The sequence below is a fragment of the Macrobrachium nipponense genome, chromosome 9 (genome assembly GCF_015104395.2).
Source record: "Macrobrachium nipponense isolate FS-2020 chromosome 9, ASM1510439v2, whole genome shotgun sequence".
NCBI lineage: Eukaryota > Metazoa > Arthropoda > Malacostraca > Decapoda > Palaemonidae > Macrobrachium > Macrobrachium nipponense.
In genome coordinates this window covers 77,368,430-77,387,617 of record NC_061110.1, presented here as the reverse complement: position 1 = coordinate 77,387,617, position 19,188 = coordinate 77,368,430, and the positions used below count along the sequence as shown (strand labels likewise).

Sequence of the window (19,188 nt, the reverse complement as noted above, 5' to 3'; positions counted from 1 at the left end):
CGTCTTCCTTTAGTGTTCACACTCTTCAGGAGCAGCGTGCGGCTCTCCATGGAGACTCGCATGAGGACGTCCCTTAAAAATATTCAACGTCATACGCAAAACGCGGTTCGTCATAACATTGAGATGTTGGCAAGGTCGCTCGCCAGGACGCCTCTTGGCGGGCCTTGCATGCATCAAGGCGCTCAACGAGTTCCTCTCTGAAACGTCGTTCAGAAGACTTGGTGTTCTCTGCTCAGACAGCTCGTAGCTAAGCACGCTCAGCAGTTGAGGACGCTCAGCAGGACGCTTTCCAGGACGCTTTTGAGGACGCTTTTGTGCACATTCGCCAGGACGCTTCGGTGGAAGCTCGGCAGGGACGCTTTGCGAGAGAAAAAGACTTGTAGAAGGCTATTTGCGGAGAAAGGAACGTAGAAGGCGTTTTATTTGCTGTTCAGGACGTTTCTTAGGACGCTTGACGCTTTATAAACGCTCGTCAAGAGGAGGTTTTTTCAGGACTCTCCACAGGACATTCCTTTACAGAAATTTTTAAAAAGGATTCGGAGTTAGCGGAGAGACATACCCGAATTTTTTTCTTCGATCCCTCTTTCCTCTTCATCGATTTCTCTGAGAATCGGGAAGATTATATACTCGGATTCCTGGGTGACTTTCGGTCATGTTGAAGGGTTTTTCCCCTATTAGCAAAGTGCTAATTAGTTTTTGTCTAGTAAGGACGTTTTCCCCATTGTCAAGATACTAAACGTTTTGTCATTTAAGTGGGGGACCCCTCATAAATGGGGTAGTTCTCATTGACATAGATTTTAACGTTTTTTATCGTTTAAGCGGAGATAAACTCATTAACAAATTTCGAAGAGCTCTCATTCATTTTCAGAGGATCATCCGGGGAGTAAGAAAAAGACTTGTAGACTAGATCCGGAAGTCTTATGTCCAATATCATAAGAACATTGAACGGTCCTTTTTCGATCCTCGGTTCTCTCTTGATGATCTCTATTCGAATATTACTCCCTTTTCTTGGCAAAGAGTCAAGGAGTTCTTTTAAAAGTCTCATTCATTAGAACGTGGACAGTCGTTTTCCTTTCTTTCTCTCTTCCTCGTCGAGGAAAAGATGTAGTAGAGAATTCGATGTTCAAATTACTACAATACTTACGTAGTTTATCTTTGCGTCATTTTGCTAACGCATGGGTCAAGTCATATACGCATTTAGTATTTACCTCTGCGGATAGAAGCCGAAAGAACTGTTGTTCTAATGTATTTATTTGACACTCCCTTCAACCTTCCAAGAGTTTTCGGAGTAAGAATAACTATTCAGGTATTGTTACGACAACACCAACTCAGATTCTGTATTTAGCGAATTTTGTTTCGTTTAAATATGCTGCTGGAGAGTTTCCTTTTGCTCGATAATTCATACCTATCCCTTCGTAAAAGGAGTAGCTGGCAACTCAGGCAGATAGTGCGAGACGATGAACAAGGCTGCTGTTACTGTGATGTGATCTACGCAGTACCGGCTAGCTCGGTGTCATGCGCGTTTGGTTGCGTCTCTCTGCCCTACATCATGGATTTTAGCCTCGGGTTGAGGAAATTTCTAGTAATCATGAATGAACATGCCTTCCGTTTACTTAGAAAATTTCAACAAGATATCTCTTATACTTGTTTCGGTGCGGGTTTACCGCACGGTAACAGACTCTGTACGAATCTACCGCGGCATAGCACTATAATAATGCTCTCCTGCTTATGCAAAGTGCAGCCTTATTTAGGGAAGGAAGCAGGACTGAGTGAGGGAATGGATGAGTTTGCTGGGGACCATTTCCTCGCTGGAGAAGCTTGTTTTCCCTGAATAAACAGCAATTCAGACCTCTACATTTTTCCTCACGAAGAAATTGGAACATCAAAGATCTTGTAATAATTTTAATTTTCTCTCACGGCTTGAGGATCACCTCGGGTGTGATAGCGAGAGGGTGCCAGACATCCGAACAGAGGAACAGATGTTCTGGCACATTGTCTGAAAGAATTGGAAGCCAAATTGGTCGGCTCTCCAGTTCCTCGAAGGGTGAGTTTGGATCGAGTGGCCCAAATCATCTCGGATAATTCTCAGCTCTTTCATAGCTCAAGAACAGAGAATTGGTTATGGGCTTAGGCACGGAACGTAACGGTCCTCAAGAGGTTCGTTAAACTAGTACACGTCCGTGCGGGTCTTCTCGATCGAAGGCAACAACTACTGACGTCTGAGTAATCCTCACTTAGAAGTATTTCGAAAGTGAGGAGAGACTGAGGGCGTCCTTTCGTTAAGTTTTTCGTAATTTTGAAGACGAAGGAGCTTCCTCTTAAGTTGTTCCCTTATTCATGATCCTAGAGGATAAGCTTTAGTGCCGGCATGTTGGCCTCTAAGAGGTTGGATTCACAGAGGTCAGGTAATTCAGAGAATTGTCCAAAGACCCTTCCCGAGAGAATCGGTGTAATCTAACTTCGTCACTTAGTGAAGTATCTAATATCTCTCCTCTCTGAGTCTGAAGGCGTTCAGACTATCGAGAAGCGATAAGATCTTCAAGATTAATGGCAGTCTCTTGGCCAAGGCAAAGCAGTGCTGCCTATTTCAGTGTTCAATCGGAGCGGGCCGTTTCTGGATAGTGAAGGGAAATGACTGTTCCTCCAACTCGACCTCTGTGAATTTCTTTATGGTTCTATCTTTCCGTATGAAGTACGAGATAAGATAGAAGTCCTAACTATTGTAGAATATGCAAATAGGTTGTTGACGGCCTCTAGGCTCAGAGATTCGGTTCTGTCAAACAACAAAGCTTCACGATCTTTGAGGTCTGGGGAGATCTTGAAATTCTCTGGATCGCAGGTTCCGGCATGGAACTTAGACTAGTCTGAGTTTCTGATGCCAAAAGCATTTCGTAACCTATCCTTTCTGCGAACTTAATACACGTGACCAGAAAGGCTAACATTCTAACCGCTCTAGCCACGGCAAAGAGGGTTAGTGAGCTTTTAGCTATCATCAGAGGTTTTAGCTTTAAATGGACATAATGCGGTCTGTCCTCTAAGCCTTCCGTTCTTGATAAGAACGAAAACCTGTTCTAACCCTTGACCCGAAGGTTTTGGAGACCAAGGGTATGGCACAAAATTATTGGGCAAAGGCATTAGAGAGTCCTGTGCCCTGTCGGGTCTCTCAAGTTTTATCTTAATAAAAACTATAGTAAGTCGAGGTCAACGGACAATCTGCGGTGTTCCGTAAAAGACCAGACTGGTTCATGTCCAAGAACACCCTGGCATTATAGTCAAGGAGTTCTTTTAAGAAGTCTCCATTCATTATGTTTGCATAAAGATTTGAGATTTTTTCTTAATATAATGCTCAAGAGGTGAGGGCGCGGCCTTTCGGAAGCATTTCAACAGAGCATGACACTCAGTAACATCCTGAGTGCCACGCTTTAGCGAAGCAACTCTGTGTTCGCTTCACACTCCCGACGGGATGTGAAGACGACATTTGAGATCTGTAAGTCGCTAGGACCATACATATCCGTAGATATATTGGGGGGTGGGGGCAGCAAAGCAACACGAATCCTATCCTATAGAAAAGGGATAGGTGTGCTTTTAACTTTGAAGGGTTGGTTCGCTTGAGGCGCGTTCCTTTTCTTTAGCCTAGAAGTTATGGAAACTAACTTTATAGGTTAGGTCAGGTGGTGGTTTTAGCTTCGTTGCCCTCAGAAGTATGGTCATATGGTCTAGTCACATTGTGGTCACGCCCCCGTTGACAGATCATCTAGAGCGCACCAGCATTACAGGTCTCTACCTCGCTGGCAACTCTAGTAACGCAGAAGCAGACTTTAGTGACAGTAATCACGAAGTCGGCTATGCTAACAGGTGAGGAACCAAGATGTATATCATCAACTTAATTTAGTTTCCCAAAAAAATCCAAAAAATCCATTCTGTCTCTTCCCACCATCCGAGGTGGGATTCAGCTATATATATATCTGTCAGGTAAGTTTTCATGAACAAAATGTTATTGTTATAATACAATTAAGTTTGTTCATACTTACCTGGCAGATATATATAATTAAAGTGCCCACCCACCACCCCTCAGGAGACAGTGGCACTGATAAAATATGAATAGAAAATGGGAATAGTTCCTGATATCCGCCTCCCAGCGGCGGGAATGGGTACCACCACCTGGCCGCCCACTGCGTGTGCCGCGAATTTTGAAATTCTGTCGGACTTCGGAGAATACAGCTATATATATATCTGCCAGGTAGTATGAAACAAACTTAATTGTATTATAACAATAACATTTTTTATTAACTTCATTATTTTTTACAGGTAACTTGATCTTACTCAGTATCAAGATAATGAAAAGTACTAGAGCTGCTTCACTATATTTCAGATAAAGGCAAGTCATGGTGTTTGTTCATTAATGTTTTAACATTTTCATGTGCATTGTTTTGGATAAATTTGATAAAATATGCATAAGTTCTATATGTGATTATTATTTCTGTTTCAGAATTTTGCCAACATGGGAAGTTTACAAACAGACATTGGGGAAATAGCTCATCTTTTGAAACAAGAAAGATTATTCTTGGAAGCTGAGAGACAGCAAATTCGAGTGCTTAATGAAAGGGTATGTTCTTTGTATTGGATTTATGTAAGATAAACGTTGGGGTATTTAAGCTAGCTTTAAATTTACTTGGAGACATTTTTCTGATGACGTGACGATAACCAAAAATTGCCCGTTGTCAAGTGGGGATCAGCGCCGATATCCAGAAATCCAGTCATCATTATCTTTAAGGTTGAGGATCATTTGTTTTTGTAGGTGACACTGTGACATGAGTGTAAAGAATACAATCTAACGCGACTTTCTTTTAGGTGTTGTGGAGGCTGAGGGTCTTAGAGAGTTACATGCCTTTTTAGGCCTCTTGGGAGAACCAAGAGTCTTTTAAACCTAATGTTGTTCCTACACGATATACAATTGCTTTACGGTGAAGCTGGAACATGGCTGTTAAAATTCTTGAACGAGGTGGTTAGGCAGTAACTACTGTCCAGTCGGTGGGTGGTTAGACCCACCTGCCTGGATGTAAACATTCCACTTTTGCTTTCTGCCATTTTCCGATGCAGTCGTGTTTTCGTGAGGTCTTGCTTGACTCGTTAATCTCATTTTCCCGGTGGGATGTTTTCTTTTATTATTTTTGTATTTATTGAATATACTTATTAATATTTAAACCCTTTTTGATGTTAATATTCAAACTCGCCCAGAGTGTGTGTCTCTGGGTCGGCGGGAGGGCGGAACTTAGACCCTTATGACATCCTCACGCCCTTTGATATTAAGGGTGAGACCATATACTATTTGTTATGATTGCAGTGTTCCTCCCGTATTTGCGAGGGATGCATACCAGACCCCATACGAATATCTAGAACCCACGAATAGTTGGAACCTCTATAAAAATGCTTAAAACTGCCTATTTTGTTAGGCAAAACTTAAGAAAAACCCACTCAAAATTCTTGTACCTGGTTTTTTAAATAGTTTTATCACAAAAAGTGCATTTTATGATGAAATTAATAAAAAAAAAAAGGAATTTGTAGATATTTCTCATAAAAAAATACTGCGAGTACGTGAATTTCCTGTGAATAATTGGTTTACAGGTAGTTCCCGAATAATTGGTTTACAGGTAGCACCATAAAATTGGCAATTTATAGCACCATAACCGGACGAGTTCTGGTTATCGGTGTCATAAGGGTGCATATGTCGCCGATAACCTTTTATCAGTGCCATAAGTGCCATTATGACACTGTAAATCACCAATTGTTCCGATACGTAATACAAACCCTCGGTCCTTTAACAATAGGAAGGTAACTAGCGGCAGCTGGGACGGTCGTAAGCTTCGAACAAGGGGAGAACGGTAGTTAACTGCTTGTCCGATCGTGCGCGCGCCCACGCGCCCGAGAGGTGAAGAATCACTTTTGCTTTCGGCCGCGGGTGGGAAGGACCTGTTCGTCATCGCTCTCTGCCCGCTTCATCGTCGTATGCTTTGTTTATATTGTGTTTTGTTCATGAAACTTACCTGTCAGATATATATATAGCTGTATTTTTCCGAATCCGACAGAAATTTAAACACTTACGACACACGCAGTGGGAGTCAGGTGGTTAGTACCCAATTCCCGCCGCTGGGAGGCGGGTATCAGGAATCATTCCCATTTTCTATTCATAATTTTTCTGTCGCCGTCTGAAACTGGACCTGGTTAACGCAGCACCTCCGTCCAGATTTTGGAAAACAAACTTACTAGCTACTTGAGTATCCCTTTTGGTTTTTTCTTTGTTATCTGAATTGGATCGGTGGCTTGGCACACGTTGACTTTGGTTTGAATTGATTTTGGTATTGAATTTTCTTTGATCAAGATGTCAGGGTCTAGTTCTACTAGCGCTAGATTTTGTTCGATGGCTGAATGTAGAGGTAGGCTACTGAAAGCTTCAGTAGACCCACATTCTGTTTGTAAAGGGTGCAGGGGGAATGAATGTACGTTTGAAAGTCGTTGTAAGGAGTGTGTAAGACTAACAGAGTCGGAATGGAAGGCGTATGAAACCTATCTGAAGAAACTTGAACGAGATAGGTTAAGGAGGTCTTCCTCCAGGAGTGTTTCAGGTAGGCAAGATTTAAATTATTCTCCTGCTAACCCTCCTTCTGTAGATTATGCTCCTACCCCATGTAGTGTTTTGCCTCCGGCCCCTGATACAGTGTCGGTAGAAGGTAATACGTTATCGCTAATTCTTGAATCGATTCGTAACTTAGAATCAAAAGTGTTAGCTCTGGAGAGCAAAAGTGAAGAAAAGTGCAGTGAAAGTGCCCCTTGTGTAGTGGAGGGTGCGTCAGATCGGCCTCATTTCGCCTCTAGACCTAGACCTCTGCTTGACTCCCAGATTACGGGGAGAGAGCATGTCGAAAGTCGAAGGAGGGTTACGAGGAACCCCCACCCCCCCCCCCCCACCGATCTGGCGTGCCTTCGGCAGCTTCTGACGTACATACCCAGACTGCCAAGGAGCGTGCGCGTGCACGTCTTCTCAAGGAGTGCTTTTCTTCTTCTGAAGCTTACTCCCCGCGCAAGGGGTGGAGCTCTCATACCGCATCACGTCCGCTGAAAAGGGACGGCTCGCGTTCGGGACGCTTCACGTCCAAGTTGTTCTCCGGAACTTTGCTCGCCCTGCGCCTGATAGTGCGTTTGCTGCTTTTCCTCCGCAGAGAAGCGTAAGGATTCGTCGGAGGCGGAGTCTTCCCTAGATGTTTCTTTCGAGCGCCGCAGTCGCTCTAAGGTGCGTGAAGCGGCGGTTCCTGGAGTAGCAAGAAGGCGTCCCCCTCGCCGCTCTCCTGCTCACAGGATCAGCCCCTCCCCAGAAAAGGAGGCTTCACCTACAAGCAAGATTCTTCAGTCTCTTCAGCAGCAACTTCGAGATGTTTTTCCTTCGAGAAAGACTGCTCCACGTCGCCGTAAGGATGACAACCTTCCTGTGAAGAGGTCGAGGCGTTCTCCCTCTCCCTCTCCTCGCTCGTCTCTCTCTCCGTTTGAGTCTCCCTCTAGAGTTAGTCCTGCTCCCCAGCAACTTTCTAGAGGAGGCGAGAAATTCGTTTCTCGCTCTCGTGAAGCGGTTGTTTCCGCTGATTCGAAACTTGTGGATAAGAAGCGAGTTTCCTTAGATGCAGAACGCGCTTCTGCGAAAGTCAAACGCGCTTTAGTGGACGCCGAACGTGACTCGGTGCAAGTTTCGCGAGCGCCAGTGGACGCTCAGCGAGGGTTAGTGGACGCTCGGCGCGCACCAGTGGACGCTCGGCGCGCACCAGTGGACGCTCGGCGCGCATCAGTGGACGCTCGGCGAGCATCAGTGGACGCTCGGCGCGCACCTGTGGACACTCAGCGCGCACAAGTGGACGCCAGGTGTACACCTGTGGAGTTTGAGCGCGCTTCTGTCGGCGCCAGTAGATTGGCTTCGGACGCAAAACGCGCGCATACGGACGTCAGTTTTCCACTTCCAAGCAAGCAGGCGGAGGCGGGAACTCTTCCTGTTCGCCGTTCTTTCTCTTTTGAGAAAGCTCGGGACTCTTCTTTACTTCCTCCAACTTCTCCAGTGTCTGAAGAGGAGTTAGTGACGCTTTCGTCGAAAGGGACGAAGAACAGCAGTTGGCTCCAGTTTCGACGGACTACAAGGTTTTGACTCGTTTACTTCAGTCAGTCTTTGCAGACACCTTCCAACCTGAAGCTCCACCGTACTCCTCCCTCTCAGTTTTTTCGTCTTCCAAAGCTGCTAAGATCTCGGGCTTTGTGAGGATGAAGAAGTCGCTTTCTACGAAGGCAAGCTTTTAGAAAGGTCCATGATTGGATGAAAAGAGGAAAGCTTCAGGCAAGACTTCTTTCGCTTTACCACCTTCAAGACTTGGTGGCAAAGCTGGTATGTGGTATGAGACGGGAGAAAACGTCGGAGTTAAGCTTCCAGCCTCAGCTCAAGGAGACTTTGGTAGCATTGTAGACGCCACCAGAAGATCTTTTTTTGTCTTCCTCGAATGGTCTCGTGGACACATAGCGAGTTAGACTTTCACCTTAAAGGCCTCTTCAGGACACTAGAGGTCTTTAATTTTCTTGACTGGCCTGAGGTGGGGGTATTGGATGCCAGGTCCAGGAGTTTCTGATTCCATCACTCTGGGGGAGCTGTCCAGTGTATTGTCTTGCATGGACAAGGCCGTCAGGGATGGTTCTGAGGAATTGGCTGCTCATTTCAGCACGGGACTGCTTAAGAAAAGAGCACTTTTTTGCAATTTCACTGCAAAGTCGGTCTCACCAGCGCAAAAAGCGGATCTCTTTTTCGCGCCTTTCTCAGAACATCTCTTCTTCCCCAGTCTATGGTAAAGGACATAGCAGCCAGTCTCCAGGAGAAAGCAACTCAAGACCTTCTGGCTCAGTCTTCTATTAAGCCTGCTACTTCGTTCGGCCTTCTGGGTCCTCTGCTTTGTGAAGAAGTCGAAGCCCTTTCGACCCGCTTCTTCCTCGAAGCCAGCCCCTCGAGGAAGAGGCTCTTTCAGAGGCAAGACTCCGTCCTTCCAAGAGCAAGAAGTGAGAGGGAAGTCCTTCAGACACCGGTAGGAGCCAGACTTCTACATTTCGCGGAAGCTTGGGAAGAGAGAGGTGCCGACGCTTGGTCTCCTGGACATCGTCAAGAAGGGGTACAGAATTCCTTTCCTGTCGTTACCCCCGCTGTCTTCGACACCAAAGGATTTGTCTCCGTCGTATCAGGGAGAAAAACAGACAGTGCTTCACGATCTATTAGATCAAATGATCGAGAAGCAGGCAGTGGAACAAGTCTTCGACGGAGTTCTCCGGTTCTTCTACAACCGTCTGTTCCTAGTGCCGAAGCAGTCAGGGGGTGGCGCCCGTTCTGGATGTCAGCAGTCTGAATCGCTTCGTTACCAAGCAGAAGTTCAAGATGGAGACACCTCAATCCGTGCTTGCAGCTTTAAGACCGGGGGATTGGATGGTCTCGTTAGACCTTCAGGACGCATACCTTTCACGTCCCCATCCATCCCCGTTCAAGGAAAAATACCATGCGGTTTGTCCTGAAAGGGAAGATTTTCCAATTCAGGGCACTCTGCTTCGGTCTCAGCACGGCGCCGATGGTGTTCACCGTTCTTATGAAGAACGTTGCGAGGTTGGCTCATCTTGCAGATATAAGGATCTCTCTCTACCTAGACGACTGGCTTATTCGAGCCTCATCGCCAGACAGGTGTCTGAAGGACCTGCACACGACTCTGTCGTTAGCGAAGTCCCTGGGACTTCGGGTGAATCTCGAGAAGTCGCATCTGACTCCTTCTCAATCCTTAGTCTATCTGGGGATTCAGAGGACTCATGGGCTTTTCGGGCGTTTCCGTCCAGGGGGTCCCGGGACAACTTCAATGCTTGGACAAAGTGTCGGCCTTTCTGGGGAAGGAAACATGCTCGGTAGGGAATGGATGAGTCTGCTGGGGACCATTTCCTCACTGGAGAAGTTTGTTTCTCTGGAAGGTTGCACCTCCGCCACCACTTCAGTTCTTCCTCTCAAGCAATTGGTCACGCAAACAGGATCTAGAAGAGGTCTTGCTTTTGACGGAAGAAGTGAAAAAGCACCTCAAATGGTGGTTGGTCCAAAGAAGCTTGCGGAAGGTCTTTCGCTCAAGCTTCGGAACCCTCGACCTAGTGTTGTTCTCCGACGCGTCCTCCACCGGTTGGGGAGCAACACTGGGAGGGAGAGAAGTGTCAGGCACCTGGAGAGGGAACAGGTGTCCTGGCACATCAATCTAAAAGAACTCTCAGCGGTTTACCTCGCTCTGAGGTTCTTCGAGGAGGAAGTCTCCAGCAAAGTGGTTCAGATAAACTCGGACAACACCACAGCCTTGGCATACCTCAGGAAACAGGGGGGAACTCACTCTCATTCTCTGTTCGTCATCGCGAGGAATATCCTGATGTGGGCGAAGGCGCAAAACAAAAGCTCACGATTCTGACAAGGTTTGTGTCAGGCGTTGGAAAACGTGCGAGCGGACCTTCTCAGTCGGCAAGGACAGCTTCTGCCGACGGAATGGACCCTTCATCAGGAAGTATGCCAGGCGCTATGGAAGCTGTGGGGACGTCCCTCATGTGGACGTTTTCGCATTCCGAACGAAGAGACTTCCGCTGTATTGCTCCCCAGTTCTGGACCCGGAGCGTGGCAGTAGACGCCCTACTGTGGAATTGGTCGGGACTAGACGTTTACGCTTTTCCCCCATTCAAAATACTCGGGGAAGTAATGAGGAAGTTCGCTGCATCAGAAGGAGCGAGAATGACCCTCATCGCCCCCCCTTCTGGCCAGCGGCCGACTGGTTCACGGAGGTTGATGTCCTTCCTAATAGACTTTCCGAGGACTCTGCCCCTAAGGAAAGATCTACTCAGACAGCCCCACTTCGAGAGGTACCACAAAAACCTCCCGCTCTGAGTCTGACTGCGTTCAGACTATCAAGAAGTTGGCCAGAGCGAGGGGTTTTTTTCAAGACCTGTGGCAACGGCGATTGCCAACGCAAGGAGGCCCTCCTCAGTCGCAGCTTTACCAATCAAAGTGGGCTGTCTTTAGAAGTTGGTGCAGAAGGAAGGGCATTTCCTCCACTCAACCTCTGTGAGCCAGATAGCAGATTTCCTTCTTCATCTTAGGAAAGAAGCGAAACTAGCCGTTCCCACGATTAAAGGCTACAGAAGCGTGCTTTCTGTGGTCTTCAGACATAGAGGACTCGACTTAGCGAATGATAAAAGACATTCATGATCTCATTAGATCATTTGAGACTGTGAAAGTTCTCCAACCTAAGGTACCATCGTGGAACTTAGACGTGGTACTGAAGTTCCTCATGTCGAGTCAATTTGAACCGCTCCATTTAGCCTCGCTTAGGAATCTTACTAAAGAAGAACTATTTTCCTAACCGCTCTGGCGACGGCGAAGAGGGTTAGCGAAATTCAAGTCATAAGCAAGCTATTGGGTTCAAGGATCATAGTGCAGTTTGTTCCTTAAGTCCTACGTTCTTGGCAAAGAACGAGAACCCTTCCAACCCTTGGCCGAGAACGTTCGAGATCAAGGGGTTGTCGGAGCTAGTGGGACCTGAAGCTGAGAGAGTCCTGTGTCCTGTCAGGGTTCTCAAGTTTTATTTGCAGAGAACTAGAGCATGCAGAGGTTCTTCGGAGAACTTGTGGTGCTCTGTGAAAAAACCAGATCTTCCGATGTCGAAGAATGCACTGGCGTTCTTCTTAAGAAGTACGTTAAGGAAGCCCATGAAAAGTGTGGTGAAAGTGACATGGAGCTTCTGAAAGTGAAAGCCCACGAGTTGAGGGCTATTGCTACTTCGGTGGCTTTTCACAAGAATATGGCAATCAAAGACATTTTGAGCGCCACTTATTGGCGAAGCAATTCGGTGTTCGCTTCACACTACCTGCGGGAGGTGAAAGCAACATACGAAAATTGTTAACTCGCTCGGACCATACGTCGCTGCAGACACTGTTTTGGGGGCAGGAGGTAGCGCTCATCCTATCCTTTAATGGTTTAGGGGAGTTTTTAACTTGTGTTATGGTTGTGGGGTTGACCGCCTGCGGCGGATCTCCCTTCCATTAGCTTAGTCTATGTGGGATACTTTTGGTAGGCTACGCCAGGTGGTTTGGTTTTTTACTTCGTTGCCCTCATTGTATGGTCTATGGTCTAGTCACGTCGTGGTCTCGCCCCTGTTGACAGATCATCTGGAGTGCACCAGCATATATAGGTCTCTACCTCGCTGGCAACTCTAGTAGCACAAGCAGACTTACGCGGGGGTCGCAGTAACCTCAAGAAGTCAGCTATGCTAACAGGTAAGGAATCAAGATATCAATTATCTGCATATATATGTTTCCTAAAATCTTCTATTCTGTCTACTCCCACCACCAAAGGTGGGATTCCAGCATATATATATCGACAGGTAAGTTTCATGAACAAAATGATATTGTAATGATACAATTAAGTTTGTTCATACTTACCTGGCAGATATATATAATCAAGTACCCACCCACCTCCCCTCAGGAGACAGTGGAAATAAAAAATTATGAATAGAAAATGGGAATGATTCCTGATAACCGCCTCCCAGCGGGCGGGAATGGGTACTAACCACCTGACTCCCACTGCGTGTGTCGTAAGTGTTTAAATTTCTGTCGGATTCGGAAAAATACAGCTATATATATATCTGCCAGGTAAGTATGAACAAACTTAATTGTATCATTACAATATCATTTTCTACTAATGGTTTGGTTTGACTTGAAAATGAAACTGTAAGTACACTGTTTTCATTTTCATTACTTAATTATGAATCAACATGGAGCAATCGCCGTAGAGACGGCTATTTCCGCTCTTTTCATGAATTGAACCCTTGAATTATGTCTCGGTGCCGAGGGCGGGCGCACTTGCGCCGAGTCATGTATTTTGGGCGAAAGTGTGTAATTGAAAGATGTAAGTACTCTTTTTCATTATATTTTTGCCCTGTGCGTTCGTTGCCGAGAGCTTGATTGCGCTCGGCAAGAGCCTCTTATTTTGTATGAATAGAATGCAATGAAAGTGGATTCGCAATGCAGTTTTCTTTTCATTTTCATTTATTAATTGCATCAAATTTAATTTTGGATCAATTTCCGCTCTTACCCGGGAATTAATCCTTACGATTTATTGCTGTGAAAGTGAAAATAGCAAGTGCAGTATTGTTCATTTTCATATATATTTATGATAGCATCATATTATTATGGATCAAGTTTCTGCTCTTACCGGGAATTGATTTTTCCCTCTTTAAGTTCTATGAAGTGAATCGCAAGTGCAGTATTCTGTTTCATTTTCATATTACTTTTCACTGCTGTGCGGGGGTAGGGGAAGCGAAGGTCTGCCAGGAAGTCGTCGGAAAGCTCTCCCGCGACTCCCCTTGGTATCCGATTCTTCGTCTTTCCTGCCCCCCCGCTCAGCTTCCTCGTATTTTTGTTTTTGGGGTCTTCCTTCCGTTCGGGGTGGGGCATGTCTCCCCCCCCGTGCGTGAGGGAACCCCTCTTACTAATCTGTCTGTGCTACCGCAGGTGCTACAGCCGTGGGAGACGACCTTGGACAGGTATGGACCACTGCGGCTGCAGGGCGTGCCTAGGCATCCACGATCTGCTGCGAGTCTAGCGAGGTCTGGGGCGGTGACCTTGGAGTGGTCTCCACTACAACCTTCACGGCCGCGCTTATGTGCTGCTTCCCCCCGCTGGTTCTACACTCCCCATGCTGTGGTCGGTGACGCCGTCTGCCGCTTCTAGGGCCGTCGCCGCCGTACCGAGGAGGGGTATGCCGCCGCCGCCTGTGTTTTTTCTTCGTGTTGCCTGCCCCAGACTTCCGCTGTTCCAGCAGCTCGCCCCTGGACCGGCCGCCAGTACCACGCTGGCTGCCGATGATTCTACGAGGCGATGGCTGGGCCTGCCGTACCTGTCGCTGATGTGGTTCCCGCTACTGGCTTGGCTGTCCCTTCTGTGTTTACCGCTGCCGCTGTTCCTGCCGCTCCTAGCTGGTTGCTGTTCCTGTCGCTCCTGGTTCCTGCGCCTGTCATGCTTGGTCCTGCCCATGGGTGTCTTCCCCAGTCCCAGGTCCTTCCGGACAGGTGCAGTCGGGCCGTGTTGCTTCGGCAATAGGCCCGACTCGGCCTGGATGGAGGACCTGACGACTGTCCTGCGTGAGCTGACGAAGAAGAGGAAGGTGTCATCTTCGTCTGTTGCTGCCTCTTCCCCTTCGACTTCTAAGGCCCATAAGCCGAAGAAGAAGAAGGCTGCCTCCCCCCCCTAAGAAGTCTCCTTCGGGAACTTCTAAGGGCCCGTCCCACCTCGGTGGGACGGGGGGTCCTTCTGCTGGTCCTCCTGCTCCTTCGGGAGCGGGGCCCGTCTCCCCTTCCGTAAGGAAGAGATAGACGGGGACCAGAGGAGTATCGGTTAGCTCTGGTACTTCCTCGCCTGGTGCTAGCGGCGATGCGCTACGCCAGGTTCCGGCTCGGTCTCTCGTTCGTGGGAGATCCCGAGTGTACGCTCTCCCTCGGGAGACCGTGCAGCCAAAGTTTCGGCGCCAGAGTTCGCTCGGCGCCAAGACCACGGCACGGAGCAGAAGGCTGGCGGGAGGAAACCGCCTCAGTGACTCTCGCCAGGGCCAGCGGCCGCTCTCGCAGCGACCAGCTGGTAACCGGGTTTTGTTATTCCCCCTAAGAAGACTCCTTCGGGAACTTCGAAGGGCTCGTCACATTCCGGTGTGACGGGGGGGTTCTTCTGCTGGTCCTCCTGTTCCTTCGGGAACGGGGCCCGTCTCCCCTTCTGAGAAGAAGAAGAAGACGGGGACCAAGGGTGTGCTGGCTACCCGCTGGTACACCCTCGCCTGGTCTTGGCAGCTCTGCTGCTAAGCCAGGTACCGGCTCGGTTTCTCGTCCGCGAGAAGTTCCGAGTGTACGATCTCCTTCGGGTGACCGTGCAGCCAAAGTTAAGACGTCTGAGTTCGCTCAGCGTCATGACCGAGGCACGGAGCAGAAGGACTGTCGAGAGCCGCTCAGGTGATCTCGCCAGGCCAGCGGCCGCTCTCGCAGCGACAGACGGTACCTCGGGTGACGTGACGGTCTCTGACCGGCCACGGGTTGAGGCTGGGAAGGAGGTACCCCACCAGTCCCCCTCGACCGACGGTACCATCCTCGGCTGGTACCAGCGGTTTGACGTGCCGCTGAGGACGCTCACCGGTCTCACGGCGAAAGCGAGCTCTGCAGGTCACCTTTGACCGCCGCTCCCCACAGGGGACCGGGCGGATACGGTGACCAGCAGCAGCTCGTCTGACGCACGGGACCGGGGAGGGTCGACGTGCTCAGTCGAGCCGCTTGCCACAGGTGAGCGGCACGGCCAGGCCTGCAGATCGATCCCCACCGCGGGTTGGTGATCGGCTGCAGCCCCCCACGTTACGCTGGTCCTGCCAGCGAGCGGGGGGGGGAGCGTCAGGTCTGTCTCTCCCACTACCTTCAACTTCCTCGGGCTACACCGGGAAGAGCGAGGTAGCTAGGAGTGATCGTGAGCGGTGCGCCGCTCACGATCCCGTCACGACGCCGCACATGCCACGTATGGTCTTAGGACCAACCAGGACGTACGCGCAAGTGATTGGAGGCGACCGTCAGGGGGAGAGAGGGGGGGGGTAGCGGGGTCAGTTCTGTCTCTCCGATACCTTCAACTTCCTCGGCATACGCCAGGAAGAGCCGAGGTATATAGGAGTGATCGTGAGAGATGCGCCGCTCACGATCCCGTCACGACGCCGCACGTGCCAGGTTGGTCTTAGGACCAACCAGGACGTACGCGCAAGTGATTGGAGGTGGAACCGGTCAGGGATCTGTTGCTGGTCCTTCTTCGAAGGAGGAGGGTCCTGGGAGCTGCTTTTGTTGGAGGGACCTGGACGGTCCTACTCCTCAAGACGCTGTAACTTCCGAGATTCAGAGTAACTTTACCCAGGTTATTGCACTGATTCGTCAGCACAACGACCGGGGGGAAGGATCGCCGCTCCCACCAGCAGAGCCCATGTCTCTGCTCGAGTCGTTTTGGGGCCCGAGAGGGAACCCAAACCGACGGTGGGTATGCCGCGATCGGAGCTTGCCGATTCTGTCTTGAACCAGAGTCTCTCGTCTCCGGACAAGAAGGCTCTCTCAGTTCTGGCCGGTCGATCAAGCTACTTCCACCTCCTCTACTGCGACAGCGGCGTTTCTACGTGTCTTCGGACACCGTATTTAAATACTCCTTCGGTCCTCCTGAGAGGTTTCGACCTGACGAGGACTGGAATGAGTCGGAGGACGGTATCGGCTCTCTCCTGTCAGGTGTCGATCAGCCCCACCCAGACGACGTTCACAGTGGGCGGCAGACCCTTACCTACAGTGAAAGTTCGTAACCCTCCTCGGGAAAAACGTTTTCTCCTGACGATACGTTTTCCCAGACTCTGAGAGGCCATCGCCGCAAGGCGATGGACTGCTCCTACTCTTCTCCAACTGCTAGTTCCACTGGGAAGGCGAGCGAGTATCCAATTCCTCCCCCTTCCCTCTCTCCTTACGGCACGAGGGAAAGGGGAAGGGATCCTACAGAGATTTTCTCGTAGGATCCCACGTTGGGGACTGCCGCTACCAGGGGGGACCTTCGGTTCTACCTGACGTAAGCCCCGGTCGTTGAGGAGGGATCCTGCCCCATTCTCGATTTCTACGGGAATCGAGAGGACCACCAGCCGATATCGTTTGACGAATTCGGTGGGGGTTTCGCAGACTGCTTAGAATTCTACGGAATTTCTAGCGCATCAGAGTGTTAGAGTTTCTTACGATCTCCAAACACTTAGGCGAGACCACGGTCCAAAGTGAGCGAGACGAGAATCCCCGATATGTTACACGATAATCGGGAACCTCGCCTATGCTCGAATTCCTGTAATTTCTAGCATTAGGAAGAAGACTGCTGCTGAAAGAAGACTATCTCACAGTAGGCGACCAACCTGGAATAGAGAAGAACGGATGGGAATATCCAGTTTGGCTGGAACTATCGTCTTAGTATTCTGTTCACCATTGAAGCTTTCCTTCGAGGAAGACTTCTCCTTCACTCTTTCTTTAATAGAGAACGAAGGTTGGTCGATCTCCAATCCTTATTTTGTTTTCTTGAAGGAAAGAATTTAGGATGGAGATCGTTGTTCAGAATCCTACAAATATACTACGTATATTAACCTCGCGACATGATTCTGCTAAGCAGTGAATGGTCGAGGGGTAGGCGCATATCCTGGTTATTCTACGGATTGCGACTTAGACGAAAAGTATTCTAATGAACTGCAACCTGGGTTGCCTGCAACCTCCCAGGAGTTTCCAGTTTCAATTTTATATACTTATGGTGTTGTCACAACAACACCATTTAAGCTTTTATATTTACCGAAATTCGTTTCGCTTAAATATAATTGCTCGAGCATATCTTTTTATGCTCGGTGGTTCTAGCCGAACGCATTCCTTCTGGAAAGGGTTACTTGGCAACTCAGGATGACGAGTCAAGCGACAGCTACTGCGTATTGAATTGCCAGAGGCATTTCAGTATCAGCTGCCGCTTTGAGATAGACGGTTGTTTATGTCTTTCTCACCTGCTTTGATTGAATAATAACCGTATCTCTGCCCAAACAATCACGGACTTAAGTCTCTGATTAACGGGGATTCTCGCATACATGAATGACCATCTACTGCTGTGAAACGCTAGTATTCATCGTCTTCGGTATTGCGAGAATTTTAAACAGAGATATCTATTCGACTCTCATCTTTCTTTGTTTACCGCACGGTAACAGAATTCTGTAATAGTCTCTTGCTGCATCGTATCCCGATAATGCGAATGATTTTTGCGGAATCTGAGTTTGTCCTCAAAATATCTTGTATTCGGTAGGTGTACAATTGTTCATTGTTCACCCCGGATTAGCAGATGTATTGAAAGACATCGCCTACTCCCACACCTGCCAGCTCTACTTCCAAACGTTCAGCCCATGAGAAAGCAGTTCTTCAAGCGGCTCTCCCCTGTTTTGTTTTTCATTACTGAAGAACGCCCCGCGTTTCATTGCACAACGGACAGCAATGAAATGGCGGTTAGCGTTTTCAGTCATTTGTAAGCACAGGTTTAGAATCTTGAGATTCCTTTTCTCTCGATTCAGCTGGAAGACGTAGGTTGCATTCATTGCCTACCTTCGTCTTCAACGTCACATAGTGTTGTTTCTCCTTAAGCTGAGATTCAACGTCTATGAGATTTTCTTGCCATCAGGGACCTCGGTCTTTTGAAGGCAATTGACTTTCGCCTTTTGAGCTTATGCATTAAGAGAATCATCGCCGCGCCGTCCGGCATCGGTGACTAACAAATATTTTATTTGTTTGGTCTCTCAGCATAACTCTTTGTAAAGGGCGAAGGTCACGTGACTTACCCGGATGCTTGGACAACTTGCCTCTACTGATTCCGAACCAGTCAGTCGGCAGCTGTCAGAGCGCCCGAGTCAGTTACGAAACTATGCTGTGGACTTAGTTCGGTTGTTCCAGAGCAATCATTACTTCGGTCTTAATAGCTTGTCAGTATGAGTACTGTACATAACCAAAGTCGAGAAGAGGGATAGGTCATACGACTATTCCCTTCTTTTCGTCTTAGGTAACTGCATGACTTCTCTTGAGAAGTCAAGCACAAAGGGATGGGGATTTGTGACGCTCGATTTCGTACCGATCTTCGTAGCGAAGACTCAGAACCCTTCGGTAACTGACGATTGGTTCGAGTCCTTCACAATACCCTCCCTAATGGACTTCACCGCCTACCGATACGAAGGCTATGCTGCTTTGTCCTGTGAAGGTGCGACGGAGCTGTCTGAAGAAACTCGACACCCAGGATGAGTGTGGACGCCTCTTCATCATTCTCTCGCGTTCCGCAAGAACTTCTCCGTGGCGCAGTAATGAAGGCAGGCGCCTGGTCCAACCGGACCGCATGCACCTCCTTCTACCTTCAGGATATTGCCCACAGTTCCTTGGATCTTTTTCCTTGGGAACCGTGGTGGTTGCTCAACATGTTGTGTAGTTAACCCAGACCCTCGCAGGCTGAACAGCATCGATTCCTGGTGTGACCGTAAGAATGGATGAGGAATAGAGTGTGACTGGC

General features: G+C 48.5%; 1 protein-coding gene across 1 annotated transcript in view; it reads left to right on the top strand.

Moving 5' to 3' along the window:
* Positions 1-4,305: 4,305 nt before the first annotated feature.
* The window catches only part of LOC135218667 (GTPase-activating protein and VPS9 domain-containing protein 1-like), a 387,415-nt gene continuing 372,532 nt past the window's right edge, over positions 4,306-19,188 (top strand). Inside the window, exons 1-2 of the mRNA XM_064255113.1 lie at positions 4,306-4,378; positions 4,490-4,606. Of these exons, the coding sequence (XP_064111183.1) occupies positions 4,502-4,606 (105 nt within the window). The 5' untranslated portion in view covers positions 4,306-4,378; positions 4,490-4,501. The remainder of the gene's footprint in view (positions 4,379-4,489; positions 4,607-19,188) is intronic.